Below are 23,234 nucleotides of genomic sequence, written 5' to 3'. Positions count from 1 at the left end.
GAGAGAGAGGCCGGTCTGGCCCGGGAGTGGCGGGAAGAAGTACTGAGGGGCCACTGCGTTGCCGTTTCCTCCTCTGTGTCCCAGTGATCGCGCCCAAGGAGCCCGGCCCGATCGCGGAGAAGCTTCTCCAACTTCGGGCAAGTGGTGCGTTCCGTGTCCCCCCTCTCGAGCGGATGGTAGAAGCCCAGCGAGAGCAGGAACCTATCACCCGCTCGGAACTAGGAGACGTTCGGGGAGGGGGGTTTGTAGCACTCCCCGCACATGGTGCGCGCCAGTCCCCGCTCCCCCGGCCTTTGCCAACCCAACAGCCTTAGCCGCTTGCTACCTGCTTATCTCTCAACCAAACGTGCTGTCCTGGCTCCTTCCTATTGGCTCGTCATTTATTAATATACAAATATGGTGACTCCAGTACCAATGGCAGACGGGCAGGTAGTTAACATTCAAGACCACGGGCGGTGACTGGTTGGCTGGTCTCCATCCTTCTGGCCAGCGGGTTCGGGTGCCCCCTTGCCGCGGCAGGAAGAGGAGGGCGGCATGTGCGGCGGGGCGGGGCTGCGCTGAGCTGAGAGCAGGAGCCGGGAGTCGGAGATGGGGGCGGCCGGGGCCCTCTGGGCGCCTGGGGCGGCTCTGGTGCTCGCGGCCCTGCTGGGGGCCTCGGGAGCCGGCCTGGCCGACAACGTGATCTGGGCAGTGAACGCGGGCGGCGAGGCCCATGTGGACGTGAACGGCATCCACTTCCGCAAAGACCCGCTCGAGGGCCGGGTGGGCCGAGGTGAGGCCCCGGGGGGAGGGAGCCGGAGGCCTGGCCACGTCCCGCCTCCCTCCGATCTGTTCTCGTCATCTCCTCTGCTCTCCCGCCGGTCCCTTCCCGCTCCCCCTTCGCCCCTCAGGCCCCGTCCTGCCGCCCCGGCTGTGGCTCCCCCTACGCTGCGCGCTGCCAGGCCCGGGACGGGCAGGCTCCTTGCCATGCAGCAGGCGGTGTGAGGTGGTGATAGGCGCGCATCTGACGGGCACTTAACCCTTGCCCCGCCAGCTGCCCCGGCGTGCCCGTCTCATGACTAACGGGGCCGTCTGGAGCCCACCTAGACGCTTTCCCGCTCCTGGCTGGGGCTGTTTGGAGGCTTCTGGCTCAGTGGTCGACTGGGGGCAGATGCCAGGTGCGGACCGGGGCCTGCTGCCCACGTACTCGTACTAGCAGAACGGCTCCTAGCCAGGTATCTTTCAAAGGTGGGGGCTAAGGGGACGACTCCATCCGTCTAGGACTTCGGAGCCCTGCTGGCTTGTGCCAGGCTGCACTGGATGGCCGAGACCCTAAACATGCCCTGAGGGGCCAAACTCCTGGGTGCAGCATCCCTGCATGTTCTCAGTGCCCTAGGTTACACTCCCATCCCCTTGTGCCTCGTTTGTCCCCTCCTGCTTCCTTCTGGCCTCACCTCTTCCTTTCCCCATTTGGCGCTCTTGGCTCCAGGGGGACAGACTCCTCTAGAGGAGTTCCCTATCTCAGCAATTCTTGTCTCTAGTCACCCAGCAAGTGTTGAACCCTCCTCCCATCTGTTAAAGTGGTAAAGGTTTCCCTGCCCCTACACTTCTCTTTGACTTGGTTGCCATTTTCCTGTTGATAACCTAAGCACTCACCATGCTGGGTACCTGTTCTGCTTCTTCATTCCGTGTTCTGTAATTTCCAGTCACACTGAGGAGCATTTTTGTGAGGGGGATGAAGAGAGACAGGAAAGGGAGTGAGGACTCTTTAGTACCTTGTCACATGCTGTGACCCATAGAGCATAGAGCCTTCCATTGCCACTACTTCTCTCCAGATGAGGAAGAGGACCGGGCTGATAGTGCTGAACTGCATGTGAACTTGTATAACACTCAGAGCTACCTGCTTCTGCCACCATGACTCTCTCTGGCCAGGTGGATACATGAGTGCAGCTGTTTGTAGAGATGCAGAGTCTGACTTTACAGCATGTGCTCTGTTTCAGCAGGCAGGGGGGAACAGTTGGGAGGTTGGTGTCTTCCACCTCTGATTATGTCACGAGTCTAGCATGTGATCCTAACTGAGCATAAGTTGCTTATTTGTTCATATCTGAATGGCTTCACTCTTCTTGAAACTGTTAGAGCATTAGTGTCTCATTGAGATGAGTCTTGATCTAACTTTTGAGAGGGTAGCCTTCAGCGAGAGATAGAAAAAGGAAATGAGCACTTTGGGGACCCTGTATCAAACCTCACAGAAGCAGACTGAGTTTTCTGTATTGTCCATCAGAAAGCTGCAAATATCAAAGTGATACTTACCAGCAACAATAATTTTAAAGTAAGTTATTTAGCTTCTGCTAAACAAGGCCTTTTTTGGAGGGAGGAGGGATGCCCACAGGAGCTGAGAGACTGCTACGTTGGCTGTATCTTGGAAAAAAAATAAATCACCCCTCTGTTGAGCATGCCCAGTGTCTCACCTGTAACATGGTAGCTCCCTGCTTACTGGATGAGACTTGCAAGGTTTAGCCTTGTAAAACTTCAAGTTCTGTGCTGTAGACTGCAGGAATGTCATCTGAGAGGAAGTCTGTCCTTACAGACTGAAGTGGAACTTACTCTTGAAAGGTGATGCGAGTTTGGTAGCCTGACCATTCAACAACATGCAGCAACTTGCTTTTTCCAGAGAAAGACTCCAGTTTCCACAGCAGGGGCTGTGAGTTTGAAACCCAGCTGGAAACAGTCTCAGTGACACAAGCACGGGGTTCAGGCACTTTCCACAGCTGAACTGCATGTTGCATGGTGGCAGCACCCATTACCCAGTGATGGAATTCTACTAGGTGGCAGCAGGGCTGAGCACCTGCTGGTGAATAAGGAACCCAAGTACCTATTGCATGGGAGGTCACAGTAAATGAAAATATGGCTGCTGGCTCACCCACCATTTTTGGCAGCAGACCTCTAGCACTGAGGTCATGGCAGGATTCTGCATTAGCTGTGCCCTGAGTGAAGGCAGTAAATGGGGATACATGGTATGGGGTATGTACTGCTGTTGCAGCTGCTGAAGCAGTGAAATAAAAAATCCACCAGAGGGTGTAGCACATAAAATATGTTGCAGCTGCACTTTGGATCCTCAGTTCTAGGGTAGGGTAGGGGAGGAGCCAGTCAGCATTTGAGCCTCATGAAGTGAGTTGCTGGTTTCTTTATCTGCGCACAATATGAATAATGTCTCTTGGGAGCCAAATTACTGTTCTCCTTTGTTCCGCTTCTGGATGTTCAAATATGATAATGGCTGAAGGTAAAGAACATGAACTCTGTTCTAGTCAGGTACTGTGACACCCAGCGTCAAACACTGAGGTCCAGATTCAGGCTGTCTTTACACTGCACAGCTTACAATGGTACGGCTGTGCCACTGCAGCTACGCTGTTATAAGGTAAGCCGTGTAGCTGCTCTCTTTTGCCAGGAGACAAAATAAAATCACCCCCAACAAGGGGAAGTAGCTTCGTTGACAAGAGAGCAGCTGTCCAGGTTGGTGATTTTTGTTGTTAAAACTTTTCGTTCAGGAGTAAGTTCCACAACCCTGAGGCCATGTCTACATCTAAAATTTTGCAGCGCTGGTTGTTACAGCTGTATTAGTACAGCTGTATAGGGCCAGCGCTGCAGAGTGGCCACACTTACAGCAACCAGCGCTGCAAGTGGTGTTAGATGTGGCCACACTGCAGCGCTGTTGGGCGGCTTCAAGGGGGGTTCCGGGAACGCGAAAGCAAACCGGGAAAGGAGACCAGCTTCGCCGCGGTTTGCTCTCGCGTTCCCGGAGCCACCCAGCAAACCGCAGGGAAGGAGACCTGCTTGCTCGGGGTTCCGGGAACGAGAGAGCAAACCGGGAAAGGAGACCAGCTTCGCCGCGGTTTGCTCTCGCGTTCCCGGAGCCACCCAGCAAACCGCAGGGAAGGAGACCTGCTTGCTCGGGGTTCCGGGAACGAGAGAGCAAACCGGGAAAGGAGACCAGCTTCGCCGCGGTTTGCTCTCGCGTTCCCCGAACCACCCTGCAAACCGCAGGGAAGGAGACCTGCTTGCTCGGGGTTCCGGGAACGAGAGAGCAAACCGGGAAAGGAGACCAGCTTGATTACCAGAGGCTTCCTCCTTCCACGGAGGTCAAGAAAAGCGCTGGTAAGTGTCTACATTGGATTACCAGCGCTGGATTACCAGCGCTGGATCCTCTACACCCGAGACAAAACGGGAGTACGGCAAGCGCTGCAAACAGGGAGTTGCAGCGCTGGTGATGCCCTGCAGATGTGTACACCTTCAAAGTTGCAGCGCTGTAACTCCCTCACCAGCGCTGCAACTTTCTGATGTAGACAAGCCCTCAGTGATAAAAGTTTTAACAATGAAAGTGTAATGTAGACCAAGCCTCAGCCTTGTCTGTGGCATAGAAATTGCCTGCTGCTGATAATGGTGGCAGCACAATATCACTTAGCTGCAAGTTTAACAAAGGACTGAGTTAACTAAGGGTATGTCTACACTACAGGATTATTCTGATTTTACATAAACCGGTTTTGTAAAACAGATCGTATAAAGTCGAGTGCATGCGGCCACACTAAGCACATTAATTCGGTGGTGTGCATCCATGTACCGAGGCTAGTGTCGATTTCTGGAGCATTGCACTGTGGGTAGCTATCCCGTAGCTATCCCATAGTTCCCGCAGTCTCCCCCGCCCATTGGAATTCTGGGTTGAGATCCCAGTGCATGATGGTGCAAAAACAGTGTCGCGAGTGATTCTGGGTAAATGTTGTCACTCATTCCTTCCTCCATGAAAGCAACGACAGACAATCATTTCACGCCCTTTTTCCCTGGATTGCTGTGGCAGAGGCCATAGCATGGCAACCATAGAGCCTGTTTTGCCTTTTGTCACTGTCACTGTATGTGTACTGGATGCCGCTGACAGAGGCGGTACTGCAGCGCTACACAGCAGCATGCATTTGCCTTTGCAAGGTAGCAGAGACGGTTACCAGTCGTTCTGTACTGTGCTGTGCCATTGTAAATTGGTGATTAGATGACTGTTATCAGTCGTTCTGTACCGTCTGCTGCTGTCATGGGTGCTCCTGGCTGACCTTCGCTGAGGTCGGCCGGGGGCGCAAATGCAAAAAGGGGAATGACTCATTCCCTCCTGTATGTTGTATCTAAAAATAGTCAGTTCTGCCTAGAATATGGGGCAAGTGTACTAGAGAACCAGAATACCTGAGAGCACAGCTGCTCCGTGTCAGATCCCACAGAAATGATGAGCTGCATGCCATTCTAGGGGGTACCCCTGCAACAACCCCACCCGTTGCTTCCCTCCTCCCCCAGCCCTTCTGGGCTACCGTTGCAGGGTCCCCCCATTTGTGTGATGAAGTAATAAAGAATGCAGGAATAAGAAACACTGACTTTTTAGTGAGATAAAATGAGAGGGAGGCAGCCTCCAGCTGCTATGATAGTCCAGGCAGGACATTAAATAGTGGGGGGAGAGGAGCCCAGCATCCCGCTGCTATGATAGTCCAGAATCTTTTCTTTAGACATGAAAGGGGGGGCGGGGCTGATGGAGTTCAGCCCCCAGTTGCTATGATGAGGACGGTTACCAGCCATTCTGTACCATCTTCTGGGAATAACCAGAAGTCGTTCCTGTTTTTACCCAGGTGCCCCCGGCCGACCTCGCCTGAGGCCAGCCAGGAGCACTCACGGGATGATGACGAGGACGGCTGCCAGTCCTCCTACACTGTCTGCCACCGGGGAAGGGAGGGGAGAGGATGCTGCTGTTCAGTGCCCCAGCACTGCGTCTACCAGCATCATGCAGTAGACATACGGTGACATTGAAAAAAGTCAGGAAACGATTTTTTTCCCTTTTCTTTCATGGGATAGGGGAGGGGAAATAAATTGACGAGATATACCCTGAACCACCCCGGACAATGTGTTTGACCCTATAGGCATTGGGAGCTCAGCCAACAATGCAAATACTTTTCGGAGACTGCGGGGACTATGGGATAGCTGGAGTCCTCAGTCCCCCCTCCCTTCCTCCATGAACATCCATTTGATTCTTTGGCTTTCCGTTAGGCTGTCACACACACTGTGCTGTGGACTCTGTATCATAGCCTGGAGATTTTTTTCAAATGCTTTGGCATTTCGTCTACTGTAACGGAGCTCTGATAGAACAGATTTGTCTCCCCATACAGCGATCAGATCCAGTATCTCCCGTACAGTTCATGCTGGAGCTCTTTTTGGATTTGGGACTGCATCACCACTCATGCTGATCAGAGCTCCACGCTGGGCAAACAGGAAATGCAATTCAAAAGTTCGCCGGGCTTTTCCTGTTTACCTGGCCAGTGCATCCAAGTTCTGATTGCTGTCCAGAGTGGTCACAGTGGTGCACTGTGGGATACTGCCCAGAGGCCAGTACCGTCGATTTGCAGCCACACTAACCCTAATCCGATATGGTAATACCGATTTCATCGCTACTTCTCTCGTCGGGGAGGAGTACAGAAACCGATTTAAAGAGCCCTTTATATAGATATAAAGGGCCTCGTTGTGTGGACGGGTGCAGCATTAAATCAGTTTAACGCTGTTAAAATCGGTATAAACGCGTAGCGTAGACCAGGCCTAAGATACACCCATTATCAGCAGCAGGTACCTCTTGTGGTGCAGACCGGGTGAACTACCCATTCAAGGCTTGGGTCTCCTGCCCATCACTGCTACAGCTGCAACATACAGTATCGATGCAGCTCTCCTTGCAGTGATGGTGTCACTACTTACACAGTGCCCTAGATGTGGTTGACCCTTCACACACAAGTAACAGCCAAGAGGAATTTACCATTTAAATATGGATACTCTGTAAAGCTTATAAGCTTTTAGTTTGCCCCACCAAAGGCTTATATGCTGGTGACCTGTATTTCACTAGCTGTAGGTGTTCAAATATCATCATTAATTTTAAGGGGAGGCTGACCTACACTAAACACTTGCAGCTGCAACCTGGAGAAGAATGTCTCTTTGGACTTTAGCAATCTCTTTTTCAAACTGTGCGCGGTGTTGTGGTTTGCTCCTCCCAAAAGAGTGTTTGTTCATGGTGTGTCACTGAACAGCAACCTGTTACAATAACCCTGCTGCAACCACAGTGCCGGGCTCAGCAAATAAGACTTTAACCCATGAGCTCAACTGCTATCTTCCTTCTCTTTCAACGGTTTTTATTGCACCATCATTTTAGTTCCCTCAGTTACTCATTCTGTTCTCATTTGTGTGGATGGCAGATAATGGCTGCAGCACAGCCTGCTGCTGATGGCTTAAAAGTCCTGGGTTGGCATTTTAGGGTTGTTTCTCCTCAAGCCTCAAATTCTGATCCTGGGACTTAAGGGAGAAAGTATAACTAAGGGATTTATAGCATATCCAGATGCCAAACAAATGAAGATAGTGGCTACTTTTGTTACTTCTAATGTGTAATGGTTTGTTTCTGTCTTGGTGCTTCAGTCATACTTCACCACAACTAAAATACTGCTAATTCAGATCCACTTCCATTGCATCATGAAGAACTGCAGCATACACATGAATTAGTCATTGGTAAAAAGAACGAGTTCTTGTGGCACTTTAGAAACCAACAAATTTATTTGAGCATAAGCTTTTGTGTGCTACAGCCCACTTCATTGGATGCATGCAGTGGAAAATACAGTGGGGAGGGTGGAATACTGTTCCTCACAACTTCTTGTCAACTGCTGCAAATGGACCATTTTCATTACCACTACAAAACGTTTTTCTCTCCTGCTGGTAATAGCTCACCTTAACTGATTACTTTCATTAGTGTGTGTATGGTAACACCCATTGTTTCATGTTCTCTGTGTGTGTGTGTGTGTATATACGTGCACACACATACAATCTCTTCCTACTGTATTTTCTACTGCTTGCATCCGATGAAGTGGGCTGTAGCCCACAAAAGCTTATGCTCAAATAAATTTGTTAGTCTCTATGGTGGCAGAAGTACTCCTGTTCTTTTTGCGGATACAGACTAACACAGCTGCTACTCTGAAACTTAGTCATTTGTGTGATTGGGTGAATTCACTCTGAGGTCGCTATCCCAGCCTGACAACAAACTTCCTTTCTCTGCAGGCTTGTCTCTAACCTGCAGCGTTAAATAGGAGTTGAGCTAGTGTTCATGAGCTATTTGGACTACTATAATTAGTTAACATGTAACGGGAAAAAGGGATGTATTTACAGCAGGATGTGAAAACAATGAGAGCTCTTCACCTCCTGTGGTTCCGATGATCAAGCTTCCATGACCCTCACTGGTGGTTACAGAACAACAGCAGTCTTACCCCAGGGTCCTAGCTATGTAGAACAGGTGTTAGTTTCCTCTTGGTCATTTCCATGGGCTTGGACATAGGTGCCGGGCAACTGGGTAGAGCTTTTGGCTTACTCTGCATTGGCCAACCCAACCCAACCCAATATCTCTATCCATGGAAATGGGAGTGGAAATAGCAACTGTCAGCTGACAACTAAAAGCTTAGATCAGCTTTCACTGCTGACTGGAAGTGCCAGTTGTGCAGATGCCATCCAGAGTCTCCCCTATTCCATCCAGTGAGAATAGCATTTTAGATTGTAAGCTCTTTGGGGCTTATGCCATCGGATGTGTTTGTAGAGTGCCAAGTACAATAGGGCTCTATTGCTGATTGAGGCCCCTGAGTTCCATTATGATACAGATATTAAACAACAAGGAAGGACAAACAAGTATTTAACCTCCATGATTGCTTCAGATCCCGGCACAGCTAGAAACATTCTTCAAAGGTTCTTCATTGTGTGGTGTACAGATAACTGAAGTAAAGGCTCATGCACACATGTGGCTCTGATGCATACCCCATAAAATCATATGAGGTAGTCAGAGTCCTCGGGAGTGCACATCCTTATTGATTCAGGTTCCCTGCATGGTGTTTGAAGGATTATTAACAAGAAGAAAGGGATTGTATTAAGATCCTTCTAATACATGCAACACTCTCCCAGCCTGCATGTTTTCTCTTGGGTGGAACCTGGCTTTTTAATGTTTTTTTTAGGAGAAATTGTAATTAGGTTTTTTATTTCAAGTCAATTGCAGGGGATGGGATTATATTATCTGAGGTGACTCCGTCCTAAATTGACTTAATTTCATTTGTGCACCGCATCATGTTGGTTAAAACATAAGAAGTTCAAAGTGCTCTTTCTCTAGAGAAGTCTGGTCTTAATGGCCAATCCTCTGATGCTGTATAGGCCTGGTTTGACATGGGTGAGGCCTTATTTCTCAGGAGACAGGATTAGGGAGGTAAATGGATCAGCAGGCTGGAAACAATGTCTGTACTAGCTAAAATAAGGGGAATGCCCAGGGAACCATTTATAGTGGACAGGGTAACAAAGGATAAGATACACCTGGAATGTAAGCTGAGGTAAAGAGTAAGTTATGCATGGACACTGCATGCTGTTCAGGGATTGGTTTCTACAAAATGATTTAAGCCAATTTCAAAATGTGTGATGCAGTGTAATTTGTAAACGTATATAAGGGAAGAGATTTGCTGTGTAACTCTGGATGTGTGGTATGCTCTATACACATCCCCTATCCTTGAGTCTGATCAGTGTAGCTTTACTATAACCCAAATAAAGGTAGCTAAGAAATTAGACTGGAGTCCAACTGAGATCTTGGGGATCCAAGTGGAAGAGGTCTTGGGGGAACCCTAGTGCACCCAGTCCATGAATAGGACCTCTTCTCTGCTAACTGCCTTGGAGATTGTTGCTCGAACTGTGTTTCTGTAGGATTCAGGTTTCCTCCAGCCACTGCTCAACCTACCTCCCCCTCTGGTGTACTAGATTAAAAATAGAAGTGTGGCAGTTGGTAAAGTGGGGATGGGGACACTTGAAAGGAAGTAGTGTCCCCCATTGGTCAGAATTAGGAGGGACTGTGGTGCCTCAAGAGAATTGGTCTTTGGAAGTTGTTTATAGAGTTATCTTCTGCTGATGCCTCAGAAGTTAACCCTTGCATTCTTGTTGATTTTTATATTTGGAACCCAGCCTCTGACTATGGCATGAAGCTGCCAATATTGCGGTCCAACACAGAGGATCAGATTCTGTACCAGACTGAGCGTTACAACGAGGAGACCTTTGGGTATGAAGTCCCCATCAAGGAAGAGGGTGACTACGTTGTGGTGTTGAAGTTTGCTGAAGTTTATTTTGCACAGTCCCAGCAGAAGGTAAGCTAAGTCTCCCCCAACCCAGGATCCTTCCTTGGTTATCTCTGATGATGCTAATGTCTGTCTAGGACTGTGTATCCCAAGTACCTGTGACATGCCTTTGGGGAGTTCAGGACTGAGAATCACCTTGTTACTCCCTGCGGAGGGTGAGAGCCTCATGGGAGCTAACCTCTGTGTCAGTTCCCTACACTCTGGTCTGCTAACCACCCAAACAACCTCCTCAAAAGTTTTGGCAGCCTTTACTTTGCCTTGCAGGTAAACCTCAGGTGCACTTCACTGCCCAAAACTCCATGTGGAGTGTTCCTCTGCAGTATCCAGCCCCTGTCACTGGACACTCACAGAAATTATCAAGTCTGCTGTCTCCAAAGAGGCATATCACACACCAGCCTGTTAACTCAGTTGAGGATTCACCCTTTACTTAACAGCACTCAGATGAATTTATAGCAAAACCAAGAATAAGTGTATTAGGAACAAAGATATAAGTGATACTGAGTAAAGATAGTGGAAGCAGATATGGCTACAAATAAAATAAAGTGTTAACATGCTTCGAAGAGTCTGACCGTAACTTAATGAGCTATAGTCCTTTGGCTGAAGCATTTTTCTTACCCTCAAAGGCCTTTCACAAAGTTTATGGATTTTCAGTCAAACCAGGGTCCAGATTTTTCATGACCCTCCCCTCTATTAGCTCCACTGAGCCAAGTGGAGCTGCCCTAGGGATGAACTTGTTCCTAAGGATGCGTTCCAAATTGATACCGTGCTCCTATATCAATTTCTAATATAAAGTAGAGCTGGATGTACTTGTTTGTGAAGTCATGTCTTCAACTGACTTTCTGTAGTGAAATGTGACTGACACTTGACTTTTGTATAGCACCTTTCTTCTGGAGACATCAAAGCACTTAATGATTCTTGCCGACCTTTGTGATTCCCATTTTGCAGCTGGGAAAACTGAGGTACACAAGAGTCAAGGCCACACAATAACTCAGTTTAAGAGCTGGAATTAGAACCCTAGTCCTGATTCCTAGTCCTGTTCCTTGTCCACTAGCCCATGCTGCTTCCCTACTTGGTGATTATTTTAAGCAGCAGCATTGGCTTGTAGAGGCTGATCAGAAGGATGGAAATAATTGGATGTGAACAGGTGGCTGTCCTGACAAAATAGAGTTCTGTAGGATTTAAGGACTAACATGCTTCCTTTACACAGTTGTGATGGTATTCCAGGCTATGAGTGATGCTTGAGTCACCGCAGCACAGAGATTAGCTTCCGTTCTGTTAGCTGTTCAGTCTCTTTGCCTAACTCATCCCTTTTCTTCTGCCTTTGGTCTCATCTCTTTCCCTCTTGTCTCTCCTTCCCCTGTTTTACCACCAGACCACTGGGATTAAAAAGCCAGGAGCACAATTTTCAGAGGTGCCGAGCACTAACAGCTCCCACTCGAGTCAACGGGAGGTGTGGGTGCGTGGTACACCTCTACCTCGATATAACGCTGTCCTTGGGAGCCAAAAAATCTTACCGTGTTATAGGTGAAACTGTGTTATATTGAACTTGCTTTGATCCACCGGAGTGTGCAGCCTCGCTCCCCCGGAGCACTGCTTTATCGCATTATATCCAAATTTGTGTTATATCGAGTGGCGTTATATTGAGGTAGCGGTGTACTTCTGAGGATAGGGCCTAATGAAACTCCCCATGGTCCTCAGTACTGAACAGTAGTTATGGAGACGTGTTAGAGGCAGGATACAGGTTTGTCTATTTGTAGCCATTTTTAAAGGGCTTAATTGTTTAACTTCTGTGGTCTATTTTGGGGCTGTGGGCCCTCCTTAACAAGGGGGTGGAGACAGATTGCCATATGCACAGAGAATCTGCATTGGTTCGCTGGCACATGCAGTAATACCTCTTATCTCCTGGGCTTTGTAACGAGCACAGACTGTTTCTGTCCTGTCCCCTCTCAGTCATGTGTCTGATTCCTCTCTGATACTCTCTGAAATCTCTTCCACCCCGAAGGTGTTTGATGTGCGCTTGAATGGCCATGTGGTGGTGAAGGACTTGGACATTTTTGACCGAGTTGGACATAGCACAGCTCACGACGAGATCATTCCCATCAGCATCAGGAAGGGGAAGTTGAGTGTCCAGGGAGAGGTTTCCACATTCACAGGGAAACTCCACATTGAGTTTGTCAAGGTAACAAACCCTGGCTAAGGGAAAGCCCTTTCTTTCTCTCTCCTCTCATCTCCACCCAATCCTTCACACCCTGCCACATGGTGCAGATGTGCATAGGGAGAGGGGAAGTGACTCTGATGGGTGGAGGGTATTCCTTCTTTGACAGCATTGACCTTTGTCTTCCCTTTCACTAGGGATACTATGACAATCCAAAAATCTGTGCACTATACATCCTGCAAGGAACAGTGGATGGTAAGTTTTTTAACTAATAATCCTTCAAGACTTTGTAGCTTGGAGGGCAACTGATTTCCTTTTAAACCATGTGTATAGCACTCTGTAAAGTGGCAGCCTTAACTGATCTGTCTCAGCCAGGCCCATTGCCCTCAGCTGTCCCCTGTGAAGTTTTGTCCTAGCGCATCACAGATGTGTTGTCTCTCCAGTCCTTCACTCCAAGTACACAAGGCTGATTCATTTGGAAAGTAGGTTGTGTGTCTAATTCAAAAACTGGGGGCCTTCTGAGTCTCAGTGGTGGTTAAAACTGGCTTATAGCTAAATTCTTTGGCTGCTAGACTTTGTGAGCAGCTCTGCAAAGATCTGGTTCTGGAGACCTCTTTAGCTAGTAATCATTCAGGTTTTCTGGCCCAGTGCTTTCGCTCCGCACGGGGCTTCTGCCCCCTTGGCTCTGAGGATGCTGCTGCAATTTTCCCAGACTTAATCTCTCGGAATAACTCTGTGTAGGGTTAGCAGGAGTCCCTGCTCTCTTGTTGCCGTATGTCAGAGCACTCAGCTGAAATCTTTGTCATATGATGGGTTTGTTTGCTGTTCTAGAGATCAGGGATTGCTACCCTGGAGGCAATGGGTTGGCTCTGTGGTCTAGTGGCAGCACAGTATCTTGCTGTGTGGGGAATCTGAACTCAGGTCTCAGACCAGCAAGGACTGGGGTGTGGGTTGGGATGCATATTGCTTTGCTTTGGTGGATACGTGGAGTGGCACTGGCAGGTTATGGGGAAACTGCTGTGAGATAGGTCTCCATTTACGGGTTGGGAGGCACTTGATTATCAAGGCAGTAAGTCTTGGTCCTGCCTGGGGTCTTATAAGGCTGCCAGGAGCATTGGAGGTTGGAATGGGGCAGATGTGCTTGCGTGATGTAGCTCTTCCTGAATGAGAAGCTGGAGAGTGGTGATGTCGCTCTGTCCTCACAGGCAGGTTCTTCATAATAGGGCCCTACCAAATTTATGGTCCATTTTGGTCAATTTCACAGTCATGGAATTTTTAAAATTAATAAATGTCATGATTCCAGCTATTTAAATGTGAAATTTCACAGTGTTGTAATTGTAGGGGTCCTGACACAAAAAAGAGTTGTGGGAGGGTCGCAAGATTATTATGTGGGGGTTGTGGTACTGCTACCCTTACTTCTGCGCTGCTGCAGGCGGTGGCACTGCCTTCAGAGCTGGGTGGCCGGAGAGCGGCAGCTGTTGGCCAGGCACTCAGCTCTGAAGGCAGAGCTGCTGCCAGCAGCAGTGCATAAGTAAGGGTGGCTTGGTATGGTATTGCCAACCTTACTACTGCGCTGCTGCTGGCGGCGGCTCTGCCTTCAGAGCTGGGTGCCTGGCCAACAACCGCCGCTCTCCAGCCACCCTGCTTTCTCCCCTGTGAAATCTGTACAGTATAGGGTAGAAGCACACAAAAGACCAGATTTCACAGTCCATGATGCGTTTTTCATGGCTGTGAATTTGGTAGGACCTTATTCATATACTAATATTTGCTTCACAATCTGAGAGTGGAGCCATCCAAGTATCTCCATGAATTAGGGTGCTTGTTTTGGAGTGGAGCCCTGGCAATGTGGAACTGTGTACCAGTCTATGGGGTACCCCATGTGTCCTGTTCAACTGGTTGGGTGTGGGATGGGGCAAGTCACATTCACAATAGTGAATTTATTTCTTTTCCAACAGATGTTCCAAAGCTGCAACCTCACCCTGGCCTGGAGAAAAAGGAGGATGAGGAAGATGAAGAAGAGTATGAAGAAGGCTCCAGCGTTAAAAAACAGGCCAATAAGAACCGGGTTCAGTCAGGCCCCCGGACACCAAACCCCTACGCCTCAGACAACAGTAGCCTCATGTTCCCTATATTGGTGGCCTTTGGTGTCTTCATTCCTACCCTCTTCTGCCTTTGCCGGTTGTGAGGGCAAGCCCCATGCAGAGATGCAGTGGCAGGGGCCGCAGGCCAGGAGGAAAGGAGTCGGACCAAATGTGGTTGCTTTCAGTTTCTCCATATTTTTCATAATTTAAGGGAAAAAAAAGTTCATTTGGAATGAACGGCAGGTACAGGTAAAGGGGGAGCTCGCCTTCCCCCAGCCAGCGAGGCCTTGGCTTCGCCTGTTGCACCATAGGCAGCATCCCTTCCTCTTCGGGGCACTTGAGATTAAACTGGATCCTTGCTGTCTGTCTGGGCTGTAGGAAGCTGATGCTGGCGAACTTTGGTCCATATTCCGCATGGAGAGGAAGCTGCGTGACCCAAACATTGTGCCCTTGTCCAGGTGGATAATTGGTCCCGGCTTAAGAAGCTAAGCAGGGAAGCACTCTCTGAATGTTGCCTGGAAAAACAGCCTTTGAAGTGAGGCCTAGATGTGTGTGGTGGTCAGAAGTGTGCACAGATGTTCTGGTGCCTTTGGGTGACAATTATGGGGGAAAGAGACTGGCTTTTCAACAGCGATCTGAATGCGTGTAACTAAATGCACGATACTTCTCTGTCCTAAAGATACACAGGCTCAGACTTGCTGATGGGTCTCCAGGAAAGGTTCCAGCTTTAGAGTGAGTTGCAAAAAGAGCTGAGGGAATTATTTGGCCTGATTTTCTGCACCAGTTGGGAGAAACTTTCCTAGTTTGATAATTGTGTAATGTTAGATCGTTGCTGCAGAGGTTCTGCTGTGACCTGCAATAGGCTGGCTTTTTGCTGCAGTGTCTCTGCCCCAGATGCGTTTGGTTTCTGTTTCAGCTGTGGCTTTTATTTTCCTTTTTAATATTTTTCTTCGCAGTGGGTCACTTCAAGCCCCATCCCACCTTGCCCTCTCTAGTGATCAGTGTCTCCCCTGGAGGGGCTGAGAACCAGGTGACCAAAAAAATGGAGGCTCTGAGCCCCCAATGCTTGTGCATCCCTGCTATGATCAATAATCTGGCAGCCATAAAACAGAGTAGTGCAACCTTGAAGTACTTTCCAATAACCCTGTAATCCTTCTGCATCAGCTGCATTGATCTGATCCAGTCTGCAGTAATGTGAGATTGCAGTCTGTACCTACCATTAACTATCTTGCGTAGGCTTTGGAATATCAGGATGTGCCTAAGAATTGGATGCTGGCAAGTACCAAGGTGCCCAGCCTCTCAGTCCTGTAGGATGAGCATGTCCGTCCATTGTGGAGAATCTGAAATGGATGGAAACTGATGTAGATCAGTCTGGTCAGCTTCCATGGTCACCTAATGATGGGTCTGAGCTACCCTGTTCACTTTCCCCCTCTGACAGCTTAGCAAGTGGACTCTGCACTCACATGAAGAGCATGTGTTCTCTGAGTGGAGTGTCAGGAGTGGCTACTTTGCTCTGGATCTGAGTCTGGTGTAATCAGGAGAGCAGTGTGGAAAACAGCAGCCTGCAATATGCAGTCCACACACACTTCCTGATCTGGAACTGAAGGTCCTTGGGCAGCTGGCATCATTTAAGATCTGAATCTGCAAGGTGCTGAGCAGCTTCCATTCCCATTGACTTATGGGAGTTGGCAGTGCTCCCTTCCTCATAGGAAGTGCCCAACACCTTGCACAGCCAGGGTAAAGGGTATTCTTTGGAGCTTAAGTCTTGAGACACCAGCCTTGTCAGCTTTAATTCTAATAACATCCATCCTCAGGGCAGAATTCTCTTTGCCTTGGGCTAAATATTTTTTTTTGGCAAGCATCTCATCTACTTCATACTGTGCAGCTTGACTGAGAAGTAATGCCCCTGCTGCTTCTGCCTGGATTCTGACTTTTCTTATCAGTTGCTTTTGAGCACAATTGTGTGTAGCTACTCAACTCACACCTGGCCTTTTGATAATCTAGACAGAGCATCTTGGTGAAGGGTCAGCAGAGCTCTATGAATAGTCCTTTTACAGCAGCCAAGACATTTACTTTCTTCCTATTAATTTTCAAGCTGTGGAAAGTGTTGCCCAACCATGGGTGCCAAGACAGAAGGTAGGGACACTCTCAGAGCATTGGTCCCCAAAGCAGCCATCTTTCTGAGCAAGTGCATTGCTGCTTTGTGTTTAACCACAATTCTGATTCTGTGAGTCCAGTGCAAAACATAGGATCCAGCTGAGCTTTCTCCCATTGCTACTGTCAGCTACTAATGCTCGCACAAGCAGTTCAATTGGTAAAACAGTCAGAGAATGCTTGACCGTAATGAAACCTACCCACGGGGAGGAGAAGGCGAGCAATAGATCTCCAGAGCAAGCCAAGCTCTGAAACAGTGAGAGGCCTGGGACTAGCAGCTCATTCAGCTGTTTCCTCCTGGACTCTTATCACTCCTAAATGCTTATTTTCTTAATGTATGAGTCAATTAAAAAGGTGTATTTTGAGGACATTTTTAATTACAGGCATTGCCACTCAGAAAATTTTGTCTAAACTTATGATTTCCCCAGATCTCTTTGGCCACCATCTGATCACTCTAACGCAGTAGCACAGCACAGGGTGTGGAACCTTAATCAAATAGCAGGAACTTCTTGGGTTCAGCACAAACTGCCCTGATTCATTAGGCAAACCAAGAACTTGATCCTGAAAACAACAAGGCTTCCAACTGAGGAGAGTGCTCTTCTCTTCCCCTGAGATGCCAGCATTTCTTAGACACAAGTCTCCTTCAGGACCCCTCAGTCTCTGCACAGCTTGAGCTCCAGGGCCCGCACCTAGGATCATAGGTGGTAGAGGTGGAAGAGGCCTGTTAGATTAGTCCACTCCTCTGCAAGGCCAGGGTAGCTGATCCTGCCCTGTTCCTTCTAACAGTGGCAATGCACTTGCTCTGTGCTGGACTCCCACCTGAGGATGAAGCAGCGTGTCTTTAGGGGTAGCCAGCACGGCATTAGACTTCTGCTGTGTGTTGCAGCCTATGTTTTTAAAATAAAATTAATTCAGTTTATTTTTTTTTAATTGGAATATTTTTTGCTCTGTTTACCCATAACTTGGTTATCAAGCCTTCTCCTCTGCACTGGGGGTGAGGTACTCACATGGGTTTGCGCTCCTTCCCTTAGCTGCTTGCTGGGTCGTCTGGCCCCATGATGGTACTATAATAAAGCAATTTTCCTTTTTGCTTTCCTGTTTCAACCCTTCCCTTTCTGGCAGCTTCAGACTTCATTTGAAGGATCCTTTTGGGACAAGTAAAACGTGCTTTGTTTTTTAAATAAGGACTATTAAAGGAGAGTAGGGTGCAGTGGTCAGAGGGACCCATCCAATGTATGAATGGATATTGAGGTCTGATTGTGGCTCGCTTTTGCCTAGATCTCTTCATAGCTGCATCTGCATTTTGACTGCTTAAAACTGGCAAGAGGTACGCGGCTTGGGGGTGGTGGTTTAGGGCTACTTTATTTTTCTGTTGTTGATATGTTGGAATATCTTATCGTTCAGCCGTTGTCTTTCACTGAAGTTGGTTTCCATTTGTGTTTAGGGATGGATGGTCGAGCAAATACAGTCACAGGCGAGGCTGCTGCATGGTGGAAATGAGTGGAGAGTCAGTGATTGCTTCCATGACACATTTCAAACTCTGGCTGGCTGTTTGCCTTTGGAATGGCTGCGCCGCTGTTCTACTTCCCTAAAGGAGTAGCTTTTCCACGGCCTTACGCTCCGGTAGTCTGTAATGCAGGCCAGTGCCCTGGGGGTTAGGAGACCAGTTAGAAGTAACCAAGGTAGTTTAAAAATTCAGTATCACAAACAAAACATCAGTGGGCAAATACGGACCTGGTCCCTGTGTGCACGGCCTTGCGATAGTGGGCAGGGTGGAGTGAGTACATTCAGGCCACAGCTCAGTGTATCTTGAGGAGCCTGTGGATGGACAGTTGTGTTCTGTGGGACAGATTGTTTAGAAAACAGGTTTAGTCAAGTTTTTTTTTTTTTTTCTAAAAACAAAAAAGCAATGTGATGGTGATATGGGCTTGACTTGAACCTTCCCAGCCCAGGGTATTCAAACTGCAGGTGGAGATTCTTTGGTTTATGTTTTTCCTCCCCACCTGCTGTTCCTAGGGTGTAGGATCTCAGAATAGCAGGCAGCCTTACACACCTGAGTCGTCCTCCTGCAAAGCAGTTGGGAGAGTGAGGATCTGTTTCATCCTTAACTCTGAATTCTGTGGGCAATAGTAGCTTTAAACCGTCCCTGTAACTTTGTACTGTAGTGTTTGTGTGAGTGGAACGATATCTAACCTTTCCCTGTGGGATTGCAGGTGGAAGCAAGTGGAATGCCAAAGCAAATCCTTATGTTCATTTTTGGTGCCTTTTTGTTGTGGTTTGATCACAAGTCTGTTGGAAGAAGCTTCTGTTTTAAGGAACTTCTGTTTCCTCTTTAAATCTAACTCCTGGAGGAGACGGTCCCTAATCCAGGCACTTCCCGCTCTAAAAGCAGCAGGCATTCTCTTACCGTCCTGTGATCCATGCTCTGGAATGTCCTACCTGAAGTACGGTGTGACTTGTGAATATCTTCTGATAGTTTCTGTTGCTGGATGCATAGTAATGGATGTGATAGGGGAACTGGCAGGCTCCTTCAGGTTTGTTCTCCCCAAAGAAATCTCCAGAGGGATGGGGAGCTTCCAGGAAACATTGTCCCCATCTGGCCATGGTTTTCAGGGGCTTGGTGAAGGTCAGATTTTGGGTAGGAGCGTGGCCCTCAGCATGGCTTCAGTCCTGCTTGTGCAGCAGTAGCGAAGTTTATGGCAGGATGTCAACCCCATCCCGCATCAGGACCTTGCTAGCAAAGGTCTTCTCGTAGAGTGGCCATTGTGGCAGGTACTCTAAACCAAGAGCAGAATACAGTGTTTCATCCCTGGCTTTGCTGTGGTTGAGACTGGACTAGCAGCAACCATTGAAAACATAGTTCAATTTCAGCTGTATGCCTGCATAGTCCCTTTGGAAAAGGATAGAAAACTGCTGGATTCTGCATGACTGTCGATGTGTAACAGATTCTGAGAAAGTGGTTTGGGACAAAACTTCTCTTAAACTCCTGCTAATAGCAGACCCTCTGTGGCATCTGTCTGCTCCTTGTTCCAATTAGGGCAGGAGAGAGATCTGCTTAGTGGGAATCTCAGGGGGAGCAAGGTCTGGAATCTCAGAATCAATTCCACTATCTGGCTCTGCTATATCTCCATAACAAATGCATGCAAAGGTCTAATGGGACTAGGCTTGGGATTTTTTTACACACTTGCCTCTGTTTCCACCAGATTTTATCCAGTGATTAAATAAGCTTAGGCATGTATTCTTGAGGAGGAATATATCATGTGGGTTGGAACTGAGAACTCCTCCCAGGAAAGGATGGAGCCTAATAAATAGGCACCAAGTTTCTGATCTTGACATAATGGTTAGGGGATGCATCAGACCCATGAAACTTGTGATTATTTCACATCAGATCTGAACAGACTCATCGCAAGAATATGATAGTACTTAATTTCTGGCATTGGTCTGTGAGGAGGAGGTTGTAGCCAGGGTTCTGTCTTCCTGGACTCTGGCTTACTCAGAGTTTATAGCTGTATATTAAAGAACTTTCTGAAGAGATCAAGGAAATGCTCTGGGGCACTCTGTGCCTGGTCTAGTCAGCACGACTCTCATTGCTGACATTGGTTTTTTTTTCCCCCTCCCCCACCCCAATAAGTGTTTTATTAAAAAAAAAAAAATACAGAAGTGCTTTCTTCCCTCCCAGAGAGAGTGCTGTCTGCTCAGGAAATGTGAATAATCCATAGCAAACAGCAAAAGTTCAGGAGGCTGTGGGTAGAGGTTAATCCCAGGGAAAGTGGGGAAACAGCAGCTCAGACAGGTGTCAAGAGCAGTTTTTAATAAGTCTTGTTTAACCAGAAACTCTTAGTGTGTGTGTGAATCTAGGAAATGCAAAATCTTTGAGCCATAGTTATTTCTTACTCATGTGTGTTAGGGGTGTGCTTATTTGTTCTCTCACAGTGATTCGGTTTTAATCCAAGCATGTTCAGTCAGAATCTTGGAGTGACTAAAACACCCACTAGAGGCTGATAAACTTGGGCCAGGGCTGCTCCTGGGGACGTCTTGCACTCAAGCTCTTCCTGCTTAAGAAACTAACCAGTCTGTAAGGTGGCTCCAGGCTGCATGAAACAAAAGTAGAGTTCTCAGGGCCGTTGGAGAAGTAGCTTGGATTGCCCAAGGCTTTAGCCCAGTTACAGTGACAATGTTTGGGTCTCATCTGCACAGCAACTCTTAACTGTTTTGTAAGTGGGTCCCATGACGTGGATATGGTTGTGTAGACAAGGCCTGAATGAGCTGCTTGCAGGTCCCTCTTGCTAAGGGAACACTGGCTTCTTGCAGTCAGCTGATTTGTTGAGCATTAAGAATCACACAGGTGCAAGCTCTACTCAAGGCTGCAAGACTCGAATGACCACGAAGGATATAGCAATATGGCGAGAAATATCAATTTCTTTTGGGTTAAATCTTCATCTGTATTAGTAATCAGTACTAAAGGGTTTTGAAGGAGGATTTTTTTTTTTTTACTGTCCATTGCTTTGTGTTATAACAACTTGCAGTAACTGTTTGTTTGTATCAGTCTTAGGCCCTGGATTAAAAGCACAGATGTCTATTTCTGATTGGACTGGCTTTGCAAAGGCTTGTTCTTTTGGGGAGAAGAGCTGGGTGTGTGGGTGGGTTATTTTATTTTTGGTACATGTAGCTGTTTATTTTTTAATTTTCCCAGGATGTTTGGTTGAGGGAATGTTCTGAAATCTACTGCCTGGCAGTTTTAACCAGCAGTGTATTAAAGGAAAATAAACAAAATTATATTGTCACTTGGAGCATCTGGTGCTTTTAAAACAAAACAAAACATAAAAACCCCTTTTTTTTTACTGCACAACAGGATTCCTTGAAGTGCTGAGATGGGCCTAGCTGTTTCCATTTACAATCCACCTGTAGAAGAGGCTCTTGGCTCCGATCAGGCAGGATGGAGGCAGATTCTGCCTTGTGGGTGTATTACGATCTGTGTCAATCTTTGCTTAAGACAGAAAGGGGGGCAAAGGGGACCCAGCCCTGAGCAAAGAGATGGTGTCAGGGTTACCCACTTATTCAGGTGTTGCCACCTTCCCCTGAGCTACAGGACAGCACATGTGGCATGGCAGGTGCTGTTAATTAACAGATAGTGTGTAAAGATTCAGCAGCAGGGTCTGAACACTGTAAGGATTCTTTGGAGGCACTAATGTGACTGGGTGTTTGAGCTGAGTGTACAGCACTTTCTTGGCCAATACCAGGGATTTTGGGTGGGTAATTTGGCACAAGGTAACTTGCAACAAGGGATGCCCAGAGAACCACTGCTGGAAGAAGGTCTGGGTGTATGGCAGATCACATCAGTCTAGGGACAGTGCTACCACTGTGTATTCATGTGTAGATAAGGCCTTACTAAATGGCCCAACCAGCATTTCTGGTGGGGCCTGTGAGGAGGGAAGGGAAAGCTCCATCTGTTTTTACTACACAAAGCCACCGGCTGCAGGGAGGGAGGAGGGGCTGGAGAGTAGCACTCCTCCTTTTCCACTGGGTTGTTGGAAAAGACACTTACTAATATTGTGTAACTAAACTGAAGATGGTGGGTTGTTTTCACTCTTTAGTAACTCTTCCCTTTTTCAGGATGATGCTCCAAGGAGTTCTACGAGAGATGACATCCATGGGCCAAAAACATTTGTCTGAAATACACATTGTTTGCCCTGCCTGTGTCCCCCACCCTATCACCAAAGTCAGTTGCACCACTCACCCCAGTGACTTGTGAACACCTACATATGAGCATTATCAAAAACTAAGGGGAGCAATCTTTGTTGGATCCCTTTGTGTTAGGATGTCACCGTGGTGCCTGATAGTAAAAATGACACAGCCCCACAAGGAGAAGCTGCAGCAGCTGCCACATGAAATGACTGGGTAGGATTGTCTAACTGCAGTATCCTGAGTCAATCTTTGCTATGGATAAGTTGTAGTAATTGAGGGTAAGATTGAGGGAAAGGAGCCTACTGGGGATCTGAAAAGAGGAGAGAAGGCAGGGAGACTCAGATACAGCAGAGAGCCCTGCCTCACTTGTCAGCTTCTCCCAACTGCAGTATAGGCATTTGCTCCTTTGGGGTAGAAAAGCAGGGAGTTTACTGTGTTCTCTTTGAAGCAGTGCCAGCTGTTGGCCCAGAGACCACCTGAAAGTGAATAATAGTTGTGTTTGAGGCTTTACAGAGATGTAGGAAGTCTTGAATCTGTCCCACACAGCTTACTTCCTCAATAAACATGCAGAGGAAGGATGGGAGGTGCAAAAAGCAAAGCCACTCAGCCTGAGTTTGGGTCAGGTACTTGGAGACTGGTGTGGTGAGTGAAGGTGTCCTAGATTGTGAGTCTGCTGCTCGGTTGGCCCACTACCAAAATGGAATAGTTATAGGTAGGGTTAAGATCTTGTCATGGGTACTTTTAGTAAAATTCTGACAGGTTGTGGGCAATAAACAAAAATTTATGGAAGCCTGTGACCTTAGTTATAGGGTTCAGACCCCTACTGGCTGTGTGGGCTGGTGCTTGGGAGATCAAGAAACCACAGCTTGTAACCACTTCATTAAGTGAAATGACTTACCACTGTTTTGTGATGCTACTGCTCCTCTTTCCTCAGGGGTGGAAGCTACCCATTCTCTGTAATTAATTTGCTGCCCCAGAAGG

The 23,234-nt window shown here is 47.8% G+C and overlaps 1 protein-coding gene across 4 annotated transcripts; it reads left to right on the top strand.

The window, feature by feature from the left end:
- MLEC (malectin) lies at positions 1-21,352 on the top strand. 4 transcript variants are annotated; one of them, XM_030582728.1, is made up of 5 exons: positions 1-137; positions 10,009-10,187; positions 12,181-12,357; positions 12,531-12,588; positions 14,289-14,619. In XM_030582728.1, exons 2-5 carry the CDS (start codon positions 10,023-10,025, stop codon positions 14,516-14,518), a joined length of 630 nt encoding a protein of 209 aa, XP_030438588.1. In that variant the 5' UTR covers positions 1-137; positions 10,009-10,022; the 3' UTR covers positions 14,519-14,619. The 4 variants fall into 4 exon arrangements, with proteins under 4 accessions (XP_030438588.1, XP_030438587.1, XP_030438586.1 ...); XM_030582727.1 differs by having other exon boundaries at positions 2-144; XM_030582726.1 differs by lacking the exon at positions 1-137 and adding an exon at positions 550-772.
- The last annotated feature ends 1,882 nt before the right edge of the window (positions 21,353-23,234 follow it).

Source organism: Gopherus evgoodei, chromosome 13 (assembly GCF_007399415.2).
Source record: "Gopherus evgoodei ecotype Sinaloan lineage chromosome 13, rGopEvg1_v1.p, whole genome shotgun sequence".
Lineage (NCBI taxonomy): Eukaryota > Metazoa > Chordata > Testudines > Testudinidae > Gopherus > Gopherus evgoodei.
This window is presented reverse-complemented; position numbering and strand designations above follow the sequence as displayed.

Excerpts from the sequence above, each read along its gene's own strand:
- MLEC (XM_030582726.1), top strand. The coding sequence starts at position 589 with ATGGGGGCGGCCGGGGCCCTCTGGGCGCCTGGGGCGGCTCTGGTGCTC. Across the intron at positions 773-10,008 it reads CGAGGGCCGGGTGGGCCGAG|CCTCTGACTATGGCATGAAG; the intron begins GTGAGGCCCCGG and ends TTTGGAACCCAG. Across the intron at positions 12,589-14,288 it reads CCTGCAAGGAACAGTGGATG|ATGTTCCAAAGCTGCAACCT; the intron begins GTAAGTTTTTTA and ends CTTTTCCAACAG.